At 40.1% G+C, this 23,131-nt stretch overlaps 1 protein-coding gene across 2 annotated transcripts in view; it reads left to right on the top strand.

The window, feature by feature from the left end:
- Window positions 1–54: 54 nt before the first annotated feature.
- Window positions 55–23,131, top strand: part of LOC143895790 (uncharacterized) — a 32,065-nt gene continuing 8,988 nt past the window's right edge. Inside the window, exons 1-9 of one of the 2 annotated variants that reach the window (XM_077403137.1) lie at window positions 55–195; window positions 279–331; window positions 1,431–1,582; window positions 3,047–3,213; window positions 6,209–6,672; window positions 8,883–9,014; window positions 14,728–14,820; window positions 19,792–19,894; window positions 19,978–20,164. In XM_077403137.1, the coding sequence (XP_077259263.1) occupies window positions 6,520–6,672; window positions 8,883–9,014; window positions 14,728–14,820; window positions 19,792–19,894; window positions 19,978–20,164 (668 nt within the window). In that variant the 5' untranslated portion in view covers window positions 55–195; window positions 279–331; window positions 1,431–1,582; window positions 3,047–3,213; window positions 6,209–6,519. The other variant, XM_077403138.1, reaches the window with a different exon arrangement.

The raw sequence follows: 23,131 nt of genomic DNA, 5'->3' as shown, positions 1-23,131 counted from the left end.
CCTGGCTTACGCCGCCTACGGTCGTAAAACAAACGAGAGTGATGCTGGCAAAGAGGGACAGAGGGAGCGCCGATCCGTCGGTCTCCATCGGTCACGTGATACCCGCCGGCGGCCATATTGCGGATCCGATTTGGGGACGTTGCCGCCAGGCGCCAAATGTGTCTCGGATGGAAACCGGTGACCGACGGCGATGTGGTAAGCGTCTTATATCTATATCGAACTCTTGTTACACGTTACCACATATACCTACGTTCGTTAATTATACCGTACTTGTACAGATTTGTGACGCAAAGCTGATAAAAACGCCGTTTAGAAGCATCTTGTAAATGAGGTAAAAGTTATGAAAGTTATAAACTCTAGTCGAAAATTGTATCGTGAGGTTATTATACATCGCTATTTATATGTGCGATACGAAAAATCGCCCCGTAGACGATATTTGTTGCCAATAAAACATGTCCCGTGTGTGTACGCGTCATTCTTTAGTTAACGAAAAGGTGGGATTATAGTCGCATAACGACCGAATTATTTTCACGTTCGTATCGTGGTCGTAACAAATCGGTGCGGCGAGATACGGTTATTTATATCGGGGGGAAAAATAAAATAAAAAAATATATACCGTAGCGGCAGATTGAAGAGATTAATAAAATTGGAAATGGAGGTTTCGCGTTGGGCGCGAGCGGCGTATAACGTTTTGTATGCTGATGGAATCAATAGTCCGCTGAACTTTGGCATGGGGAGAGAAAAAAGGGCGCCGCGCCAATGATACGTAGTCGATAGATTTCGATAACCATCTCTCGTGCAGAATCCTATGGACCGTCCGAGACGAGAGGGGGAGGGAGATGTAAAAATCAAAACAAATGTTTGCTATACAGCACTAACAGCACCGAGAATCTTATACGGTTGACTCATATGTAATATTAGTTTCGCAATTTTTAATATTACCTCGTTTCATGGATATGTACATCTGCGGCATATTCGATTTTAATAAAAAAAAAATTGCATTTCTGTTGTTATTCCCCCTGTGTTCCATGTATGAATAATAACTATGAAAAAAATGCAGTATTGCAGTAACATACTGGATATTTTCATATTTCTTTGACAAACCTTCGGAACGAATTCTTTACATCGTATAGTGAATAAAAAATTTTATAAAGCTATGTCCGAAAATGTGTGAGAAGTTGAGATTAGATTCAATAACAAAATTTTTAACTGATCAATATCAAGTTGTAATTCACAAGAAATGTTCAAAGTTTAGTCCTACATCTGATGGTTGAATATGTACACATCGAACTCACTACACGATTCAGCGACAAGAGACATTATATATATATAAAATTATTCCATATTATATATACTTAAAATTTGAGGAACGTAATTGATAAGTACGTAATTTTCAACTTGGAATATTGACGAAATAATTCAAATTGCAGGCTGTTCATCGGCGCCAGTTTTTATGATAGCCGGTGATCGCGCTTCACTCTTACTCCGCTTCACTCATCGAGGAGTGCTTCCGACATTGCATCTCCGGATTATGGACTGCCTTACCCTTTCGAAAGTTCCAAGAAAGTTACAGAATGGTTTCGTAAGTATGAAAAATATGTTGATGCAGCATTTCTTCCCTTTTGAATTATACATTATACGTGTACAATTGTATTATATAATTAAATATACAAGAAATTTTAAGCATTCCTGCAGATAAAAGTCTAAAGGATTTAATTAGATGGAAGACACATCTCTTGTTAATTGTGACTTAATCGGTCTGATTTTGTTACTTCAAAATTTTGTTGGTAAATTTAATTTTCTATAAATGATAACTTATTTTCACACATTTTTTGACATAAATTTCAGAACTTCTTTGCTCATTGCAATATTGTTCTTCGCATATGAAGAATTTACTCTAGAAGTTTGTCGAAGGAATTAAAAAACTTATTTTTTAGTATATTGACATTATTACATTGTAATCATATATATCCTTATATTTATAAAGAATCTGTAAAATAATAGCACAATTAATCAATTCAATTTTACTACATACATAAGATATTTATATCAAATAATGTCGATAATTAATGTATACATATACTCTTCAATTATTCCCGGTTTTACCGTTTAATAGTCACGAAAAATTCAAATCTGGCTATCTTTAACAGTATCTCATCGATAACAGCAGTAACCTTTTATCTTTTCGGTGTAAAGTTTCATTTTATGACTCATGAAACTTTTAAAGGGAAACATGTAATCGCTCGAGTCATTGAACAAGTAATTTTTTACACATAATAGGTATTCGAGAGCGGCGCTTGAATGGGTTTCGACAAAAAAATTTTCGACAGTAAACAACACGAGAGAATTTATGTTTCTCTCACGTCTTTTTTTTTATAATTGATTTATCTGAAGATACATATGTGCGTCGCCGGCGTGATAAATGCAAAATCAGATAGTTCGCTATCAGTGGAAGTTTTGTACGTTGCTTTCGTATCTTTTTCCAAGCATTTTTGCTCGTTTTATTTTATGCATGTGTACGTATGTACATATAGTAACTGCGAGTGTCGACATCAATGGCATACAATATCGAGAAAAAGTTTCTTGACAGAAATGTATACTTGTTAAAAATACGGAGTTGGTAGTAATTGATAATGTTAGAAATTATTGATACAATTATCTCGTGCCACTCGTGCAATAGATTACGTAAAGTAGCTTGGAATCGTTCTCGAGGAACTACCAACGATCACAGCACAATATATTATGTAAGGATAATAACAGAAAATTCATCTGCATATACATCAGGATGTTTGCTAATTACCGGGGCATCTCTCGTGAACAAGTAGCTTGAGTCAAACTGAATAAAAAAGTCCTGTACTGAATTATTCAATTGTTAATGAGAAATTAATTAATATAAATCTGCGAGTAAGAGTGCATCCGCACGATTCAGCGACAAGAGATTTTGTACATAAAATTATTTCATATTTATACTTAAAATTTGAAGAACATAGTCGAATAAATACATAATTTTTAACTTGGAATATTAGCGAAATAATTCAAATTGCAGGTTGTGGATCAGCGTCAGTCCTTAATAGCCGGTGATTACGCCTCACCCCTCGCTCCGCTTCGCGCATCGAGGAGCACTTCCGGCATCCTCGCGCGTCGATTGTTCGCGGGCGAGTCCGCGGCCGCTACGCTCCTGATTAAGGGGGGTCGGAAGTCGAAGGTTGAAAGGTAAGCGTATAGATAACAACGGCGGCACACGGCAACGCGTGCATGTCCGTAGCGAAAATCGTGCGCCGGTATGCCGGCGAACGTCGGGACGTCGGCGACTACCGCAACTCCCCTTGGATCGCACGAGGGTAGTCGGCAGTCGCGTGTACCCGTAGTCGCGAGGGGGTGGCCGACCGCGTTTGAAGCGCCCGTATACGTAAGAATGTAATCGGCTCGGCGAGAACTACTCCGGCCGTCGCTCGCACGTCCCGTGGAATTCATCGTTTCTGCCGCGGTGGCACGCGAGAAATCGTAATAATCATAGTCGCGGGGGGGAGGGCACACGTCGCGCCCGATTCGCGCGCGAGAAGTACGTCTCGTCCCTTAAACGAGGGGAAAGAGTGCCGTCGAGGACGAAGACGGTACCGCCGAACCCCGAGATCGATCCCCCTCGTTCACGCGCATCCCGGACCGCATTTACAGTACAATCGTGCTGTCAGCTTCGGTTATTATTGACCGTAAGACGAGGTATTGATCGGCTTGTTCCCTTGAGTGACGTGCAACGTGGTATCGAATCGGTGCTCGGCAGCGAATTCGGCACTAGAATCGATAGTCTAATACGCGAGCCTGTCTGTCTCTCCGATTTCGCCACCCGCGTCTGCCGCGAGCAGCGGTATAAAATTTATATTTGATCGCTACGTGACTTGGTGACTGGAATCCGCCTATCTCTCCCCGCTGCTTGTTCGATTGAATAGTATTACTGCAATGGTATTACTTGCGCGCCGAGCTTATATCGGGCTCTAATGGCAGGCGATCGGCTCTACGGAAGGAAACCGGGTATTCATTGATGCCGGTAATGCACGCGGCTCGACTGTACGAGCCACGGTGACGCTTTTAGCGATCTTGCACTTCTTCACTTGACACCTTGCACGTTTAATTCCACTACATGCCATCGCGCGTTTGCACGTGCAAGCGAAAGTAGAACTTCTGGCTTTTAACTCGACCCTAATCGTAAAACTCAGACGTCTTTTTTTTTTCATCGCTGCCAGAGAAAATAGCGTTGTACCATATCGCCTTGTACGACGGAAATGCTTCTCGCTAATAGAAGGCTGATAAGAGCGAGGTGCGATAAGCAGAAACGTTACAAACTCGCGTCGCGACATGCGATCCGGAATAGTTTTAATCGGTACGATATGTAGAATAATGTGTCGCATCGTCAAGTACCTACTGCTATTTGCGGAGAAACACTCGCCCTGGGTTTTTCCTCACTTCTGTGATTTTACTTTTCGTATTTTGACCCCTCGGACACAATCAGCAACTCGGAGGTTCGCATCAGGGAGTCGGTTTTATGGTCAATTGTACCGTTGAGTACATTTGCGGCTTATTTATGGATCGCGGGAAGTGTTATTGTTTGTGGTGCATCGCATTTGTTCGTAAATTCGTATCTGAATGTAGAGATCAGAATAAAGCACGTTTATTTTCTCCATTCTGTATACACAAGTACCCAGCTAGATCATTGAATATCTATTCAAACTGGATTTTAAGCAACTAAAAATAATTTTCGAATATTTATAGTCAGCTGTATCAGAACTTTTTTGTATTTTACATAAAAAGAAGTAAAAACTCACATTTTGCTAAATATAAATTTAGGCTATATTTATTGCTTATATTTAGATCAATAGATCTTTTATTTTAAATTTTGTAACTTGGATCTCAGGTTCATAATTATTTGAAAAACCTATAAATACTAAGTCTAATATAAATCGATGCAAAAATTATACTTGATCTACTTAATGGTCGTCATATTGAACCCGCTTTTTAAATTTCATAATTTTAATCTCAGATTCGTAATCAGACCACAAAAACCTATAAATCTACTATTTTTACTTAATTCAATAACATTCTACAAAATTCTATTCGTACAAAATTATGAGACGTTATAACATCTCGAAGTTATACATCTGGTTATGTGTTAAACATATATTTTAGAGCGAAATTTTCGTGATTTAAGAAAAAAAACTATGTCTTCTCTAAGTGCTAAAAACTAGACAAGCTGATGAATATAGTTCTAATTATAATGGCAAAATATTAGATATTTCTTTTGAAGCATTCTGTTTAATAATATAGAATACGGATGACTTTCTTCGAGAAATTATATCTTTCTTATTTGAAAATGTTTATATTTCACAAACCTTATTTTATATGTCATATTATGCGTACAATTATAGCCTGACCACAGTGTATGTGTAACTCAATATTTATTAATCTAAAATAATAATGTAATTAGATTAACAATAAAGCACGAATATATTGTGTATGAATATTGATCGAAGCTTTCAGCATTTTAAGATTTTAGTATTTTTGCAGACGGCTAATCGTTATGATTTAATCTTATGGTTGATTAAGTTTCTTCAGTTTTCATGACACATGACGAAATTCTAGGGGATGACGTCTTATTTAAAAAAATACAGAAGCATGAGGAAATACAAAATACTTTGTTACAGTGTAGATACCAATCTGATGCACGACAAAGCAATAAAATATACAATAGAAGTTATATAACAGTTGTTTTCGCGCGACAGATAAAAGTGATTTATTAAACGTGATCGGAATATAAAGTCGGCGACGCCATTATTTATAGCGGTCGAATTCAATAAGCCTGCGCTTTTCAATCGCATGTTCTACACATCTTCCTACACACATTTCTCTCCTCTCTTTTCTAAATAATAAAAATAAATCTCAAAACGCGTAGGCATACCGTCGCATGCGGAAAAGTGCCGCGAGAAACATGAAATATAGCGCAATGCTCGTAATTTAAATGTCGGCATCCTAATCCAATTACGCAATTGTTTCGTGCACGCCGGGTTTGCAGTGTCGGGACACGTGGAATTAAATCGTAGCTCAAGCGTTCGAATGAATGAACAAAGCTTCGGGGGCTTCGTGCAGGGGGTGGATTTGCACGACTCGTTTTTTATATCGAGAAACGATATATAAAACCCGGATGTCTCGATTACAGCGCGGTGTCCTGGCATCGGCACACCTATTACACCGTCAACTACGTACAACGGCATTGTATCTCCCGCGAGAAGAGCGATATTCTGTTAAATCGATAACGAATGATGACAGAACCACGTGCTGCGGCATGCGACTTGTACCAAGTCGCTCCTGGCCCTATTTTGGCATTCGATATTCGAAGCTGGCATGCCTGAAGAGTATACGCGTCACGCTGCGTCGGGATATCGTCGGGATACAGCCGCGCTGTACGATCCTTTGTTTCTCTTTCCCTTCCCCCCCGCCCGTCGGGAGGCCGGGATAGGATATACGTAAATGGCGCAGGAAGTTCCTGAGACAACGTACGAGCCGGAAGTCGAAGAAGACGCGAGGAGAAAGCGCGAGCGCCGTGTTGTTCAGGAGGGCACGGCGTTATGGAGGCGACGGAAGGAGGAGCTGCAACGTCAAAAGCACCGCGAGCAACGTGAAGTATGTGTCACACAAATGGGCGTTTCTGGTTTGGCCACGTTGCTGCCGTTTATACTACTTGCCCTACGGCCTCGACCTCCCCCTTAACGTCATTGTCTCGCCTTGCTATTGTTACCGATCGGATAAGGGTCTACTGCGAGAGATACGGCCTCGGGATATATTCGTTGAACTGGAACGTCATTAGGGCGAAAACGGGCGCGGACTCTCTCTCTCTCTCTCTCTCTCTCTCTCTCTCTTTGGAAATTAATCCTTCGCCAGGGTCTGCAAACGGTCGGAGACATTAAAATTCAACAGCGTCACTTTGAATTCGGGGACGATTGAAAATTCGAAATCATGTATTTTTCTGATATCATATCACGGGATAAATGGTACAAATATTTATAATTTGTTCATAAATAAATTATATTTAGTCTAGACTAACATTCAAGCAAATAAAAGAATTAGCAGCAAATGGGGACACTCGGACACTTGAAATGAGATCAATATTACTCGTTGAGAATAATACTTCTAAAATGGAAAATTGAGAATACTGAATTATGACAGATATATCAAATAAATCAAGTGACCTTTTCGCTTATTCCCATTATAGACGTGTTTTGAAAATGTCGCTGTAATTCCAGTACGTGTCTGACCCAGTTGCGTTTATTTCTACGTTTCACGGGGCGTGTCGTTGAATTCGGAGAGCGGAAAATTACGTGCGAGCGAACGGTAATAAAGCCATCCCATTAAAGTGGATTTGCATAATCTCCGTCTCTAACTGTCTTAAGAAACAAGCCGCGAAAGATAACCCAATAATCTATCACGGTCTCTCCTTTACACAAACTGCATGTCTCGTTCCGCGTGCTCGTTACAAACTTATAACAAACGCTGCACAGCGCTTGTTAAGTGTTGGGGTCGCGTTAATAGTAATCTACGAACTGATCGCCGGCGCAAACTGTAATTAGAAATAAAACTGATGCATTACGTTGAATGTTCAGGGAAGCGTCCACGCAGACTCCTGGAAAATCTACAAGCGCGATCGAGTTCGGGATAATTTATAAATTACGCCCCCTTCAAATCGTTTTATCAATATTTGATTTTCTTCAATTCCGTAGAGGTAACTTGTAAAACTAACATTTCCGGATTATTTCTTTCGGATAATTTTTTTATGTTTTATACGTCAATTATATCCGGCGTTTAAAATCTCACGTTTTTATTCTCTCTCATTTTATTTTGGTATTGATGCAGCATAATGATGATGCGCAATCATCACCGGGGCGGTCCTAAATATTTGCAGAACACGCGCTCGTTACATTTATTACCATCCCCCTGTGAAAATAACAATCCGCGCGGAATATATTGTAAAAATGCATATACGCGTACACGAGCGCATATACATATATATGAATATATGTATATGCGCACGGGAGTATCCAGTTCACCGTAATACCTGTCGCGTACACTTTGTTCGCCGTTTCAATCACTCAAAATACATGTCGAAATTATGCCGATGAAAATCCCAGCGTAATTATTGCTTCGGTGATTATTTCGTATCGTTAATGCTACACGTCGACCGTATTAAATTGTATTTGCTGCATTACGGAGGGAGGGGGAGGTGGCGGTCGGAATTTATCGTGTAACCGGTATGCTAATAAAGACAGGCCGAGGGATTATTCGCGGTCCCATCCCTCTTATTACTCGGGAATCTGGTGCGGCCGCGGTCTGGTGCAAGTGCACGCGGTCGAATGCAAGTGCGTTAGCAATGCTGCCGGGAAGGGTTGATACGCTCAGGGTTAATCCTATCTGCCCGCAGGGTTCTCCGTATGATCGCACACCGACGCTAAACGCTTCTAAGTTAAACCTCGAACGACTTCCCTTCCAAGCGCGGAAGCTGTCTTTAATTTGTGGCGTCGCGCGTCGTGCTAGACGCTGCATTTCGGATCTATTACGAGCGCGATAGCAGTTTATTTCACGTATACCGGTCACACGCGGTAACCTATCGCGCATTTAAACGAATTTCCTGAGAACTAGTAAGAATTTAATTTAAAGAAATTCTTCGTTTTATTGCAGCTTATATTCGCGCAACGGAAAAATTCAGCAGACACGCGAAATGCGTGATTACCGCGCAAGATGGTAACTGCAGTCGCGCCGGCTGACGTTCGCGTAGTTCAGCCGCGACGGACTTTACGTAATTAGAAATTAGATTCCTAATTTCTTTTTTTCCCTTGCAGCTACAGGAAATTCTGGCCAATTACTCGCCGTGGGGTAAACCAGGTGGCGGCGCGCCCTGCGCGGCCACTCTGAGAAAGAAAAACGTGCCTCTGGAGCCGCTCGAGCCGCCGGGATATCACAGTTTCGGTCAGGTAAAACTAGAGAAGTCCGTAGCTGTCATTTTTCTTTTCGCTCGCACCCTCGTCGCGAAACTTTCGTCCCCGTAAATCCGACCTGGCCGGCACGATCGCATGCACGTTACTCGTCTCTGAAAACTTTCGGGCTCGCTTACGCACGTCGTCACGCTGATGCACGCGAAAACGGCGTTACCCGCGCGAATAAGATTTGTCGTCGCGTTTTTAATGCTTCCGCGCATCGGTGTTCCCGAGCCGATAATTTCCTGGGGCAAATGAGAGTTGAATAACTCGCGAGAGAACTTGAAGTTGAAGTGGCCGGCCGTCATACTGTCGTAAACGAATGAATGTCGTATATGCGAATGAAAAGTTTCCGCGGACCTATTTCGATATGCGATTTGGGATGTTGCAAGAAAATCGCGATGTAATTATGAAAAAGAGAAGGAAGATCTCACTTTGCAATGCAACATTTGAATCAATCAAATATACACGAAAAATGCACGAACTTGCTATTTCTTGCTATAAGAAAATTATTATGGGGTTTAGTACGGGACTACGAAGATCATTCAAGTTTAATAATAAGCGTACGCGTTTTGATTGCGCGCGCCGAACAACAGAGTTCACGTACAAATCGAGTTATTAAATCCGTACGCGCGGTGTACATGTATAAACACGTGTGGCCATGTATAAAAACACAAGAGCCGGGAAGCAATATCACGCAACGTTGTGTGCCGTGTAAAGCTTTCAGGCAGTACTACTGGTAATACAACATCCTGTTGGTACAGACATTAGAATATTCTGTCTGACATTTAAAGGATCGTCCATGGCGATGTCTCACTTTATCGATTTATTTTTGTTAGAAGTATCAACAATTTCGTGACTCTTTGCGATAATTAATTTCTTCGGGACCGGAAGCCTAATATTAGACGCTGGAGTGGCGCCGTTTTTTTCGTAGTTCAACCCACTGACAAGGACAAAATGTTCTAGCATTAAAACTAAAAAGGTCGTTTAAAAAAGGGGCCGGTCCTGTAGATTTTACTAACAAATTGTGTATGCATTATGTACAATTGAACATATCATTATTTCAGTAAAGCACTGTTGTGTAAAATGTGGATTTTGCTCTAATTTTTTTTTCTAGAATATAAAATAGTTTACTTTTTTTCTAAAAACATTTATTAATATTTTAACAATGTTTATAATAATTAAACTAAATTCTTCATTGTTCAAATTAATTGGCGGTATAATAGGTCTGTGAGTAAGGCATGGCCTGTTTAATAAATGTAGGAAACCTTTCTCGAGAGTTGCGGAGCATTCTCTCCAAATAGTACAATACAATTGCATTATATTATCTATCTCGCACTCGTGTAAGTAATGATAACTGTGCAATTCTCTGAAGGCGCGGCGAGATTTTTTCTTGTTGTTTTCTTGATATTTTCGATATTCATCATCCGGATAAAAGCTTAATGCAGTCATACGCAGGATGATTAATGCATCAAATGATAAATTTTGGGATTATGTAATTAAATTTATTCTCTCTTTCTCAGCCAGAGACAGATGATGATACATCTGCTAGAATTAAATTTTGCATGTTTACTTTTACTTATGTATAGTATTGTGAATCTTTATCCATCTTGTTCGCATCTTATGTGTATTACAGACTGTATATAAAGATTTATTAAGACTTATATACAATATTATAAATCCCAATCTCGACTTCTTTTACGAGTGATGAGTTTCTAGCCACAAAATTATATAATAACATTTTATTGTCTTTTTATAAATCTACATGCATTTTATCTTTTAAATCCTTTATTAAATATTTAACGTTTGTCGTTTAATGTACATTTTAAATTTAATTTAGTCTTATTCGTTTATTTTATTTATTTTTATATTTTAGTCACAATTTTATAAAATTTCACGAAATTGAATTTTTTGTAAAGAAATTGAGATAGCTTATAAAGAATTTAATTTTATTCTGAGATTATACTCTTTATGATTTTTTAATTGATATCTTGAAAATAAATGCTCCTTTATATGATACGTTAATATATTCCGTAGATGGACATGTAGATATAGACAGAATTAATCTCTGGCACTATGGAGTAAAAATGTCCATGGAATTCACCTCCCTTGTTGTTTTGATTAAACGAGCTTCGTATTTCCATACAAATTTCCATACGTTTTCTTTACCGCGACATAAATACGTATACGAACGTACGTAATTTTTTACTCGGCATAATTCATCAAAGAGAGAAAGAATACACACATTTTTTTTCTGATTTCTTAAACATACATTAAGATAAAAAAAATGAGAACGCATATGGGACAAATGCATAAAATACTTTTATACTTTTTTAGCGACTATTTAAATGTTTAATGTATTTCATTTTTGAATATCCTTTTTATATCAGAAGGTCGAAGGAATATAGTGGTAATACAATTTGTATGTGCATTTGTCGCATATATTAAGTGTGCTCGCTACTTTTTTATATCTCCAGCAAACCTTAGAAGTTGTCATTAATGTTTGGCGCATACAAAACTAGGTCACGAATGTAGTCACGAACCGCATTTTTATTGAAGCGACAAAACATATTTTACTATTTATATGTTTTCCATGACATTTGCTGTATGCGAATTTGCTTTAAAATACTTTAAATGCCATGCGATTATGCTTTTGAACATATACATAAATGCACTTAATACTTATATTCATATATTTCGAGACACTTAACTTTTAGTATAAAGAGCAAGAATATTTGCTCTATTCTGGGCGTATAACAAATACAAACAATGGCAGCGATCTGTTCTAGCTGATTAGTTATAGTCGCAGTTGTTAAAAAAAAAAAAAAATTGTTTTAAACGCATGCATTCTCGCACATCTGGAGAAAATTTTCGCTTGCTTGCGTGTGCATCGCCAATTAGATTTGCATCTTTGTGCGCTTGTGCGATCGTTATAACCGCGCAATATCGCCAGTATGCGAAATTCATCGCTTCAAACGGCATCAGCTCCTTGCTCTCCCATAAAATTTCATACAAAGGCAAATTACGACATACGACTACTCCTGATTCTCGACGACACGAACCGTCTGGCAGACGTCGCGCTTGGAATAGCATAATAGCTCCGGAAGTCGCCTATATTACTGCACCGAATATTGCAAAGGCAGCACGTAGGGGGATTCCGATTTCTACGTTGGAGAAATAGGATAAGGGAAAGAAGAACACGCCCGATGTTGATTCGATCCGTTCGTAATCAACGTTAAGGGTCGACTGCACCGACACGACCTAACTCTCAGAGGATTAGTTTTAGCTTGCATGGATTAAATAAATTTCTTCGTCTTTAAACGAAGCGTTATTATCTGAGAACAAAAAAGAACAAGACGTTAAACGTAAATCTTTCTTAATTGATTCGAATTGTTTTACACAATACGAATAATTATCGGCCGTGTTAGCTATTCCGAAAGTTCTTGACGAAAAGTTTCGGAGCATATTATCCATAATGCAAATAAATGAAACAATTGTTTACATACGTATAATCAGTAACTGGAGTCAGTAATCAAAAATTATAAAAGTGTTCGCGTGAGTGAGTTTCCGTTTTTTTGGTTTTAGAAGTTACAGATAAGTTTATAGCAAAATTAAAATAACTACGTTTACACTGACTATATGCGCAATTGCAAATCGGTAATTAGCATGATACTCACCCCCACGAGTGAATCCGCGATTTTATCGTCCTCGCGTGCGTGTGTCGATCAAACGCGACGATATCGCTGTCGCCTCGTCAGCGTAAGTTCTCATTAATATCTCATCTGACCTCGTATACACACGATACCTTTCCGATACCGCAGACATGAAGTTTGTATTGCAATGTCATCATGTGATGCGGGACACGCGATGACGCGTGAAGTTTAGCAGATCTCGCTTTATATAGAAAACTGGAAACTGCTAACTGTAGCTGGAAATTGCTTGCCGTAGCAGAGGTGGGTCAAAGGTTGTTATTTCGAGTGATATAATTTTAAATTTGTCAATATAAGAGCTTTTTCACCAACTGCTATTTGAGGTTGCGGGAGACGACAAGAAAATAAGAGAAATTTTGATCGTGCAGTAATTTTAATCCGCGCGGGTTAAATAAAACGTGATATTAATTAATTGATTTTTGCATGTTTGTTTTTATAAAAATTAAAATTTATTCTACAAACGAACTTCTCTATTCGATTAAATTCTATATATATTTTTGTCGAGATTTTTGTAGTTATTTTAGTAAAATAGAATAAAAAACATTTTAGAGTAATGAAAATTTGAATTATACTTTTTTCTGGTATTCTATAAAGAAAACATCATTGAAAGATAATTTTTTAATTAAAAAAAAATATATTAAAAGATTTTTAACTTTAATATATACATTGTAAATATTTTCATTACTTTTTTTCATTAATTACCAAAAGAGACGCCTGTAATTGTGCGAGATTTTGCGGGACAGACGAATCCGGAAGAGGGTGCAGAGGTTGATTCTTTCACTTGTGGAGGGTCGCAGCTATACCCAAATGAGTTGAGCTTTATTGTCGAACATGGTATCGACTCGTCATGCCAGCAAATACGAGAAATCTCGTAATGGACTTTCCTTGTATGTTGGACACGAGGCATTTTTCTCGTGGCAATAATTTCGAGAGAGCGGCTGTGCCGTCGGGGCCGAACACGTCGTATCCGCTCCAACTCGAGACGTATAGTCGATTTCTCCGATCACGTAGAACTAGAAACGCTACTTCCACAAAGTCGATTCTCCCCTGCCTACGGGTCCGCTATGTGAAATTTTTGACGCACCCATATAGAATCGCGAAAAGGAAACGTTTTAACGACACCGTCCGGCGTCGTGTAAAAATGGTCTCTCTATTTGAACGAAAAAACCAGGACGCATGTCGAATTTTTTCCCGAGCTATGAAATAGGATAGCTTTGAATGCTTTAAGGGTTTCTCTCCTTTTCGTTTTTCGCTTCTTTTTCTAACGCGACGGTAGAGAATTTCGGGGTACATTTTTCTAAAATGCGGACACGTCGCAAAATTCACAAGCGTGTGATATGTGCATAAATATGTTATTTCGCCACTTCAATTTTCATAATGCGCGCTTCATATATTACGACAAAAATCAACGTTGTTAGTTAGTTGGACTAAACCGATTTGCTCACATCTAAGCAGATTAAATAATAAACCGACTTGTTCTATTCAAGCTTAATCGAAGCGGAGTTCGAGAAGACGAGGACTTATAAAATATCTACTCGCATTATTGTTTCATCCAAGTTGAAACGGTTTACGCGGAAACAGGCTGGGAACAATCGATCCCACGGTCATTCCACGTACCGACGAGGAGACGAAAAGGATTCGCGAAATTGGCGCAGTATAGCTGCATCGTATGATCGCCGCTCCTCCGTTCCTCGCTGCGCGGTGTAATTTTCGGGATTACGTGCCGGTTGTAGAAATTAGGCTGCGACCGCTAATCGGATGCAGATGAGGTTCTAACGTGAGCGCGGTGAGTTTCCTCGCATCCCCCTTCGCGTTTGGGACGCGATGACGGCGCGAGTATAGTGCACGGGGGAATCGAGGATAAGCGCGCGGGCGCGCGAATAGACGCCGAGCACGTGTTCCAGTATCACGCGACGACGATCCCGTAACGCGTACGCACACGTAGGGGTAGAGGAAGCAATAAGCCTTGGAAACTGTTTAATATGGGGCCGTGTGCTTAGCTGGTGCATCCTTCGCCGTGGGGACGGCCTGGTCCTGGCGGAGCTCCTTGGAGGGATCCCAAGTCGCTGGGTGTGCGCTTCCTCGAATCCATGGTACGCATATATATCGTCGCGTTAATCGCACACGGGGACACCCGGAGATATACGCCGGTCTCGTTTCCGCATCCGCATCCGCTAATTACGGAAAGAGAATCCTTAATCATCGACGTCGCTTTGCGACTTCTCAAAGCGCTGGCGGGTTCTTTGTGCGCGCGATACTTCAGGAACGTGTTGCTCCAAGTGTCGCGTCGAGTGTGCGTTACTTCAATTATACAGCGATGGCAGGCGCGAGGCGTTAACTCGTGCGCAGGTCGGGAAAACGAGCACGTAATAGATGTATTTTCCGGGGGGAGCTGAGTTATGTTTCTCCTTTTTCAAAAAACGAGATATTTTCAATACGCGAAAGGTAAGAAGATGTCGCACCGAAAAGAGGGAGTATCTCATATTTTTGCACGATACAGAAATAAGATGTTCAAACGCGTCGCGTTTAAAGACACAGCTTTGAATCGATTGCCGTCGCTGTTTTTATTAATTACGTAAGATATCTTTCTACATTTCCTTTATACAATTAACAGATTAATAAGGCACGAAAATTCCATCTCGGATACATATGCACGATAATGTAGCGTAACGGTGATGCGTTCTAGTGTTGACAATGCGTAATACATTACGGCACCGTTAGCGGCGTATAATGCAGTGCAATTTAGCGCATCGCCGCGCGACGTGCCGTACTTGTGATGCCGAAGCTGCGCCTCGAAAGTTGTTAATTTAAGTTAATTTAAATATTACTCGTGTCAAAACCCCCTATCGATAGAATTATTTTATTTTTTGAAAACAAATTTTAGTCGTGAAATAAATATTAGTAAAATTTTATACAAGTACCAGAGATATTGTAATCAATGCAGAATACATAATAATTAATACAGAAAAGAGCGAGTCATTTTTGTACACAGACGCGGTATTTAAAAACGAATATTGCAGAATATTGGTAATGGAATATTGGTAAAGCTACTGTGAACACGTCGCTGTTTATGACGGTACAAAACCATTTGCTCTCAGTCGTCCCTCGATAAAATTTTCAAAGCGGGAAGGAGAGGGAAGGAAGGATAGATGCGACCCCGCTGTACTTTCGAGAACCGATTCCTACGTAATTGCACGTTTAAACAACAACCTCCTGCTGAGAAACCAATTGAAACGATAACGAAATTACATTGTCACGGCGAATGGGAGTATCCCGCGTCAGCCTGTACTGGCAACTTTGCATCAAAACTTTCTACCGCTGCGCGAGAGTAACCCTGTTAGATTGACGAACATTGGCCCCGAGGGGTCGCAAACTATAGACGTCGCGGTAATTGAAGGGTTCGCTGCGAGCGAGAGATAAGTCCATTTTGATATATTTTTCACAAAGACGATAGTTCGGAAATCTTCTTATTACGCTAAACATCGCGTAGCAGCGAGTCTAAATTGATTATCGCAGTTTCTAACATAGAGATGTAGTAATATGTTTCCCATCGTAATGCAGTTACACACAATGTTCAGGAATATAGGATGCACTTTGGTGAATATGTAGACGGTATTTTTGCCGAAAGAAGGAAATAACATTTCTACTTTTAAAATTAGCTTTTAAAAACATATTATTTGCGTTATATATCTTTGAGCTTAAAAAAGAAACAGAATAATAAATTTTTTTCGCCAGTATATAGAATAACAATTAAAGTATTTAATTTAGAAATTACATCAACTGACCAAAACCATGGTCAAAATTAATAATGTTTCGATATTGATCTGAAAAAAGTGCTGTGTGAATCCGACAAACCAAGTTGGCTTACAGTTTTTCAATGTTCATATCGGAAAGACGTTATATATATTGCCAGTCAGGTCGATTTAAATTACTTTAATTGTTAAAAAAGAAATTTCGTAAATATTTATGACTCAGCTTGCAACTCTTCTCTGTGTGACAGTTCATTTAAAATTAACTGAGAAATAAAGCTCTTATCGATTTACTTTCTAAAATTATCCATATTGTTTTTAAGAAAAGCACTTCAACTCTCATAGTAACCAATTTTATTACGTGCACTTTAAATTATTATGATGTATAATCACATTTTTTTCTATGATTATATGAAAGAGAGACTTCCCGTATCGTAAATCAAGAATTTAGCGCGGTATCGCACGAAACTTTTCAATTATTTCCCTCGCTCGGCCGTGATCTGTTTCCATCGTTGGGAGTCACGTATGCACCGGTAAATTATTTCACTTGGCAGAAAGATTATTGATTTTTTTACATCATATCAAGAATGAAAGTATCAATCGCGGGAGAGGAGAAGTGCTCTACGACGGACGAAGCCGAGCGGGAGGGAGGGGAATACAGGACGAAATACGGGAACATGTACGAGTAAGCGATACAAATTTATGTGAGAGCGCGAGGCGCGATATCTGTTGTTTGATACGCGCCCTCGTTAAAAACGAGGAAGTTATCTACTCCCTCTCACACGGTGAATTGCTGTGCAATTAATCCCGAGGTGAAGCGCAAGTAAATCGCCGTTGGCCACTTTTTTTCTGCGCGCTGTAATTTACCACGTAAAGAGATACCCACAGAAGGAGATACATAAAATAAAGTAAGAGGGGGGGATCGCGTTTTTGCTAAAAAATTAAATTGCGCTATTTGCGCTCGCACTTCGCGCGGAGATGCGCCGAATCGTGGTTCATGAAATCTCTCCTTTTTTTTTTTTTTTTTGCGCGCGCACGGCCGGTAAATGCAATAAACTGGCCGACGCGACGGAGAGAGAGAGAAAGAGGAGTCACGTATTTATTTGTACACCGCATGACGAATGCGGCTAATCTGACTGCGAAGCTCGGCCGGCGTTTTTCCGCTGGTGAAAGTCTCGGGAAATCACTTTATCGTTCTGCGTTTTTCCGATGAAGGGAACCGTAGAAACGTTGTGACCTATCTCTTTCAATATTACGCGAACTCGCGCGCGCGTGCGCGCGCGCACACGCCTTCGAACAGAAACGGAATTCACAATAGCGATTCTAATCGCCGATGCAGCGCGGCGATCTCGATTTTCCCGTATGATTTAATCAGTGATAAACAGCATTTGCAGATGGACGGTTTTGGATTTATGTATACGCCTAGTTTTGGACACTGACAGTTCCCAGTTAAATGTAAGTTCGTCAAGGAGATTGGTGTTCGATTTCGCGCATGTAATTTCCATAATTCCGTTTTCATCGAAACGAGACGACTAATATATCGCTCGTAATGTTTCGCCGGTAAATTTACGGCTCGCTTGTGTGCTCAATTAACTATCTTGGCGCGCGGAAACGGAAATGAGAATCGCGTGTTACGCCCGTGTACAAGATCGGATAAGTCAATGTAAGACGGGGGGGAGCAAAGTGCGCGCGGTGACACACTCGCGTGAAACTGATACACGCGCACACGCATGTAATTTCGAGCGTCGCGTCGTCGCGGGCGGGGCTGCGCGTTAATTGCAAGGAGACGCTGAATTCTCAATTGCCCGTAATGCGCGCACACAAATCTAAAGTTACTCTCGACCCGGTATAGGATTTCAGGCATCAGGGCGATTTGCAGGAATCGGTATAAGTTTTTGCCGGCAGTGACACCGCGCCGCGCCGGACAGATCCGCTGCGCGATTCTCGGGCAAGCGCGCCCACGATGGGTGGCGCGATCGATAGGCTGGCAATAACGATTTTCGCAACGGTGGATTTATCTCCGCGGAGCGTAACAATCGTGCGCACCACTTGATACGAAAGAGCGTGGCGTTATCAATTAAACGCGATCGACCGTACGGTAATTCATTCGTTTCGCGAATATATAAATCCGTCTCTTCGAGAACGCGGCGGGCCGTTCGTGCCACCGAAAAAAAAAGAGGAGGACGTCGCAAGATTAGTCGCGCTCGTGATAACGGTTCGCGGCCGGGTGATGGAACTCCTTCCTCGGGCTTCCCCCGGGCTCGTGGTTTCTGACGGCGGCCTCGAATGTCTCCTCGGAGAGAAGCATGCGGCTCTTAATTTTTAATTAACCGCTCCGCCGCCGCCTCTCGAACGTGCGCAACGCGCATAACTCCGGGCTAATTGAACGATCCTCCGGGCGCGCCTTCCTAAGCGCGACCGGAAAGTTTTAGACGGAAATTTATTAGCGCATTCCACTTTGGAAGCCAAGTTACCCTCTTATTACGCGCGCAGGCTCCTTCATATTATGCTTATACCTACCGATCAGATGTATATCTCTTAAGCCCGTGGCGCTTCTTCCCGAATGCGCGCGTGCGACCTCCCTTTTCTGTCTCGTCGCCGTGTATACTTGTCTGCGGATATGGATTTATGGTGGGCGGATTTATAGCGTGGTTTTTTTCCTTATAATAAGCCGGCGAGCTTCGTTGTAATCAGCCTGCTGCTAACGAGACCGACATTGATGAATGAACGCGCAACTCTGGTCGGATCAAACCGCGAGTATACTACTGATTACGATACCGGGGATTTTTTTTAAACTGTTATTCTTTCTGCACTTCGATTTTACGTTTTCCCTAAGACTTATATGTATTCTGATGTGTTACATTACTATATTTTGAAATTCCGTACAGTTTATAGCACATGATGGCATAGAAATTTTTGAAGAATTAAAATAAAAAATCTAGTTGGAAAGAAATTTTTTTAAATAAGAATAAAGTAATGTTCAGAGAACGGTTTTTTATATTACAAAAATATTAGAATTTTATGTTATATAAAATTATGTGATATCTTTTTCAATATATATCTTTTCCTTCTCTTTTGTAAGGTGACATTTAAGGTGTAGGTTACATCACGAGATTTTCACAAGACAGTTTTTAAAATGTTAATTGAATAAAAACAGGGAAATAGAAAGTTATTTAAATGAGTGCTAAAAGATAAATACGTATAAAATGAAGTATAAATAAAGTACAAAGTAGCAAATTGGCGAACGGAATTAAACGTAATAATAAAGAGAAGAGAGGAGAACGCTAACTGGTTAAAAGCTTCAACTTGCTTCAGGGTTGGACGAGCAACTCCACGATCGACAGACTATACAAGAGGAACACGGACCTTCCGGCTGTTGTGGACGTGAATAAATTCTACGATGACAGGGCGTCGCCAGGTAAATAGCAGAGGTTGCCGCTTGCTTCTCGCTGCTACCGGAGCTTGAATCTCGTCTCCGTGTCGGTCTTTTGCCCCCAATAGGTATCGCTTCGGAAACACAACCGGTGCAGGACCCGAGGAATTTCTACAAGGAGGAGGTTCAGGTGTACGAGCTTACGGGTGGTGTCGAATTGGTACCTTTGTTAACCAGCAGACGCCATCAATCGTATCCGCAGACCAGGCGCTACCTCGCCACGGATGCCACTCGTCCGGGATACACGATAGAATCGTAAGTATGGGGGAGGTGGTGGCCGTGTTTGAATATTAGCTTGTTTGTCCCCCAAAATGATCGATTCGTTGTCCGATGAATGCAAAACATTCCGTCGCTCTGCGTCGAATATATAAATTTGCGAAAACGGTAAATACCGGATTTCAATACGTTACAAAATTGCTTAAAATTGTAAAGTGACAATTGAATGTTATGCCTGTTTTTGTGCTTTTATATTAATACACTCGAGAATATCATGTTGTATAGCGTGTTAACACACTGTCCAATCAGATTCATCGCGTCATATGAAATTGCAAACGCTGAAGGTGACAGATGTTGAGATGATGGGATAATCAATAAACAGCATGCCTGGGATAAATATACGTAACTGGCTGTAATCACGTACATTTACTCATTACCGTAATTGATATTAAAAGCCCTTATTGTTATCCCGCAATTTACTTGATGAAAATTTTATTGATCACTCATTTAGTCGAAAGTGCATTTGATATTTCGCATCCCTTCGATGGGAAGATATGCATGCCAGAGTGTTAGAACTGCAATTAAATAAATCTAAAGCGAACATCTCGCATAATATATATATATATATATCACTACATATATTTTAAATATATACATATATTTCAGGTATTAGATTTCTACTTTATATTTCGGAACATTTTTACCTAACATTCTCTCAGCTATTTCCACCACTTTTTATTCTCTCGTCCACTTTTTTAATTTTTGACGTGCTTTCTTTTTTTTTTTATTTAATTTTAACAATCTGACTTGAAAAGTCACCGGGGCGCTCTTCGTATAAAATGTAAAATGAAAAACAAGACGAGCAGAACGACGCGGACATGACATCGCACGTTCGCATTTTGTCGCGTAGTAAATGTCAATTTTCGGTCATATATATAATGCCGATGTATTTGCAATCAATTTTTCATCTGGCGTCCTCCTAAGTATGACAAACCCTACAAGACACGACGGTGACCGGAGAATTGGTTAGTGGCGATACGACACTCGGGGGATATATAACTACATTACAGGTAATCAGCCAATTGACCCGGATGCACTCGACCTCGACCATTTCACCTGTTCCTGTTCAATCTCACCCTCATTTTCCTTCCTTGTGCGCTAACGTCGCTCTAAATATTCATCAGCATAATTTTCCGTCGCCAACGTAAAAGAATATTTTTCCACGAAGAATTTACTCCTCGGAGAGATATAGTCGACTCTTTAAGAAATGCCTGATCGGAAGGTTATACCGTAAGCTTCCTGCATAAATATATCATTATATAGCGCCGTTTCACGCAAATATATTCTTGTTCTAAAATTTCTCGGGAAAAGTTTTAAATGTGAATTTCTTATTTCTCGCGGAATTACGCGTTATACATATACTGAAATATTTATTCTGATATACATAATAAAACTATGTTTGAATGTATGACAATCTTTTATTTTTGAATAGAATTCTTCGAAACGTGTACTTATACGCAATCATCGCGCGAAGCGGGAGAAGCTAAATGTATATTGTGCAAATAGATTTTCTAAAATAGTTTAATGCAAATTACGAACAGCTTTATATGTACACTACAGTGCAATCGTACAATGTTTGAAATTTGATGTATGATATATCGAAGAGGGAAAGAGAAAGAGAGAGTTGCTAACGTGACTGTTAATATCATTGTCCTATCATAAACATTTTTAATGTTCAAAGTTCTCCGTCCAGTTGATTGAGTAATTAATGTGACTTTTTTCTGGCATTGCATCCGATAGGGTAATTCTGATTTATCGTTCGATAAATCTGCGTGTAAACGGTCGCAGCGCCGGACGGGAACGGAAGCAGCACCAACCTGACATGTAACGAGACACTTTGATAACGTTTAATGGAATAGCGTATGAGAGAAAGTTGCGTTACCGGAGGTGTGCGACGTAGTTTATAACACAGTTGGCCGACATTCAAACGCTGCATCGCCTGTAGTAATTAATCACCCTCGATTATCTGTCACCGTGCGGCGATAACCCGGAGAAAAAACGCGGAGGCGCGAGCTCGGGGCGTTATTCACTTAAAAAAAAAAGAGGCTTTTTACCGCGCTTCTATTTTATTTGCATGTGCCTCTCTTTTTTTTACGACGGTAAAATCGCGAAGGTACCTCGGCACTGCGGGCGCAAGTATTTAATTTGGCGACACACGAGGAACGATATTGCGTTCGATTGGTTTGCGCGCGTTCCCGAGCGCGCTATGCGAGGTATTCGTGCGAGTTATGAGCGCAAAGTCGTTAAATACTATTCAAAGCATCGAGAAAATATCGATGACTGTAGCCGTTCGAATGAAACGGCTCTTTTTTCTCGCGCCAGTTGGCTTAATTTAGCGTTCGACTTCGAAACGAATCAGAGATGAATCGTCTGGGTCATGTCACCTGCGATATTTATATATACGATTCACGACAATGCAGAGAGAGAGAAATAACGTCATTTTACGGCCATTTATGCTATTTTCAGACTGCTCTTGGAAAATGTAATAGAGTCTAACACGGAAATAGAAGAACTCTTCTAAAAAAAAAATAAAAAATAAATAAAAAGTAACGCGAACAAGCCAACTTGGAAACAGGAAGAGTTTATATACACAATATTTTTGATATTAACATTTAACAATCTTTTTCCTTCTTAATCCTCTTACATTGCCATTAGAAACGTGGAGACCCCTTCTGTACATATCTGTAGTGTGTGTCTTTTTATAGTTTTACGTAAATAGGATTTAACGCCAGTTCCGAATAGCCTATTAGATGAGTTTTCATGGCAAGATACTTTCGGTGGTTTGCCATTCTCTTTCGAGAACAATCATTTTACCGACATAGATATTATACTATTATTTTGAAGCAATTTTGTTACGCTCGCTCAAATATTGCATACTTTTCTTCGTTCGCAAAGATACCTCTTATTCTCGACTAAATTGAATATTTTATTTTCAACCATATTTGT

This window comes from Temnothorax americanus, unplaced genomic scaffold, assembly GCF_048541705.1.
Source record: "Temnothorax americanus isolate GAGA-0224 unplaced genomic scaffold, ASM4854170v1 Scaffold17, whole genome shotgun sequence".
Taxonomy (NCBI): Eukaryota; Metazoa; Arthropoda; class Insecta; order Hymenoptera; family Formicidae; genus Temnothorax; species Temnothorax americanus.
Note: the sequence above shows the minus strand (reverse complement) of the source record. Positions and strands in the feature narration are given on the sequence as shown.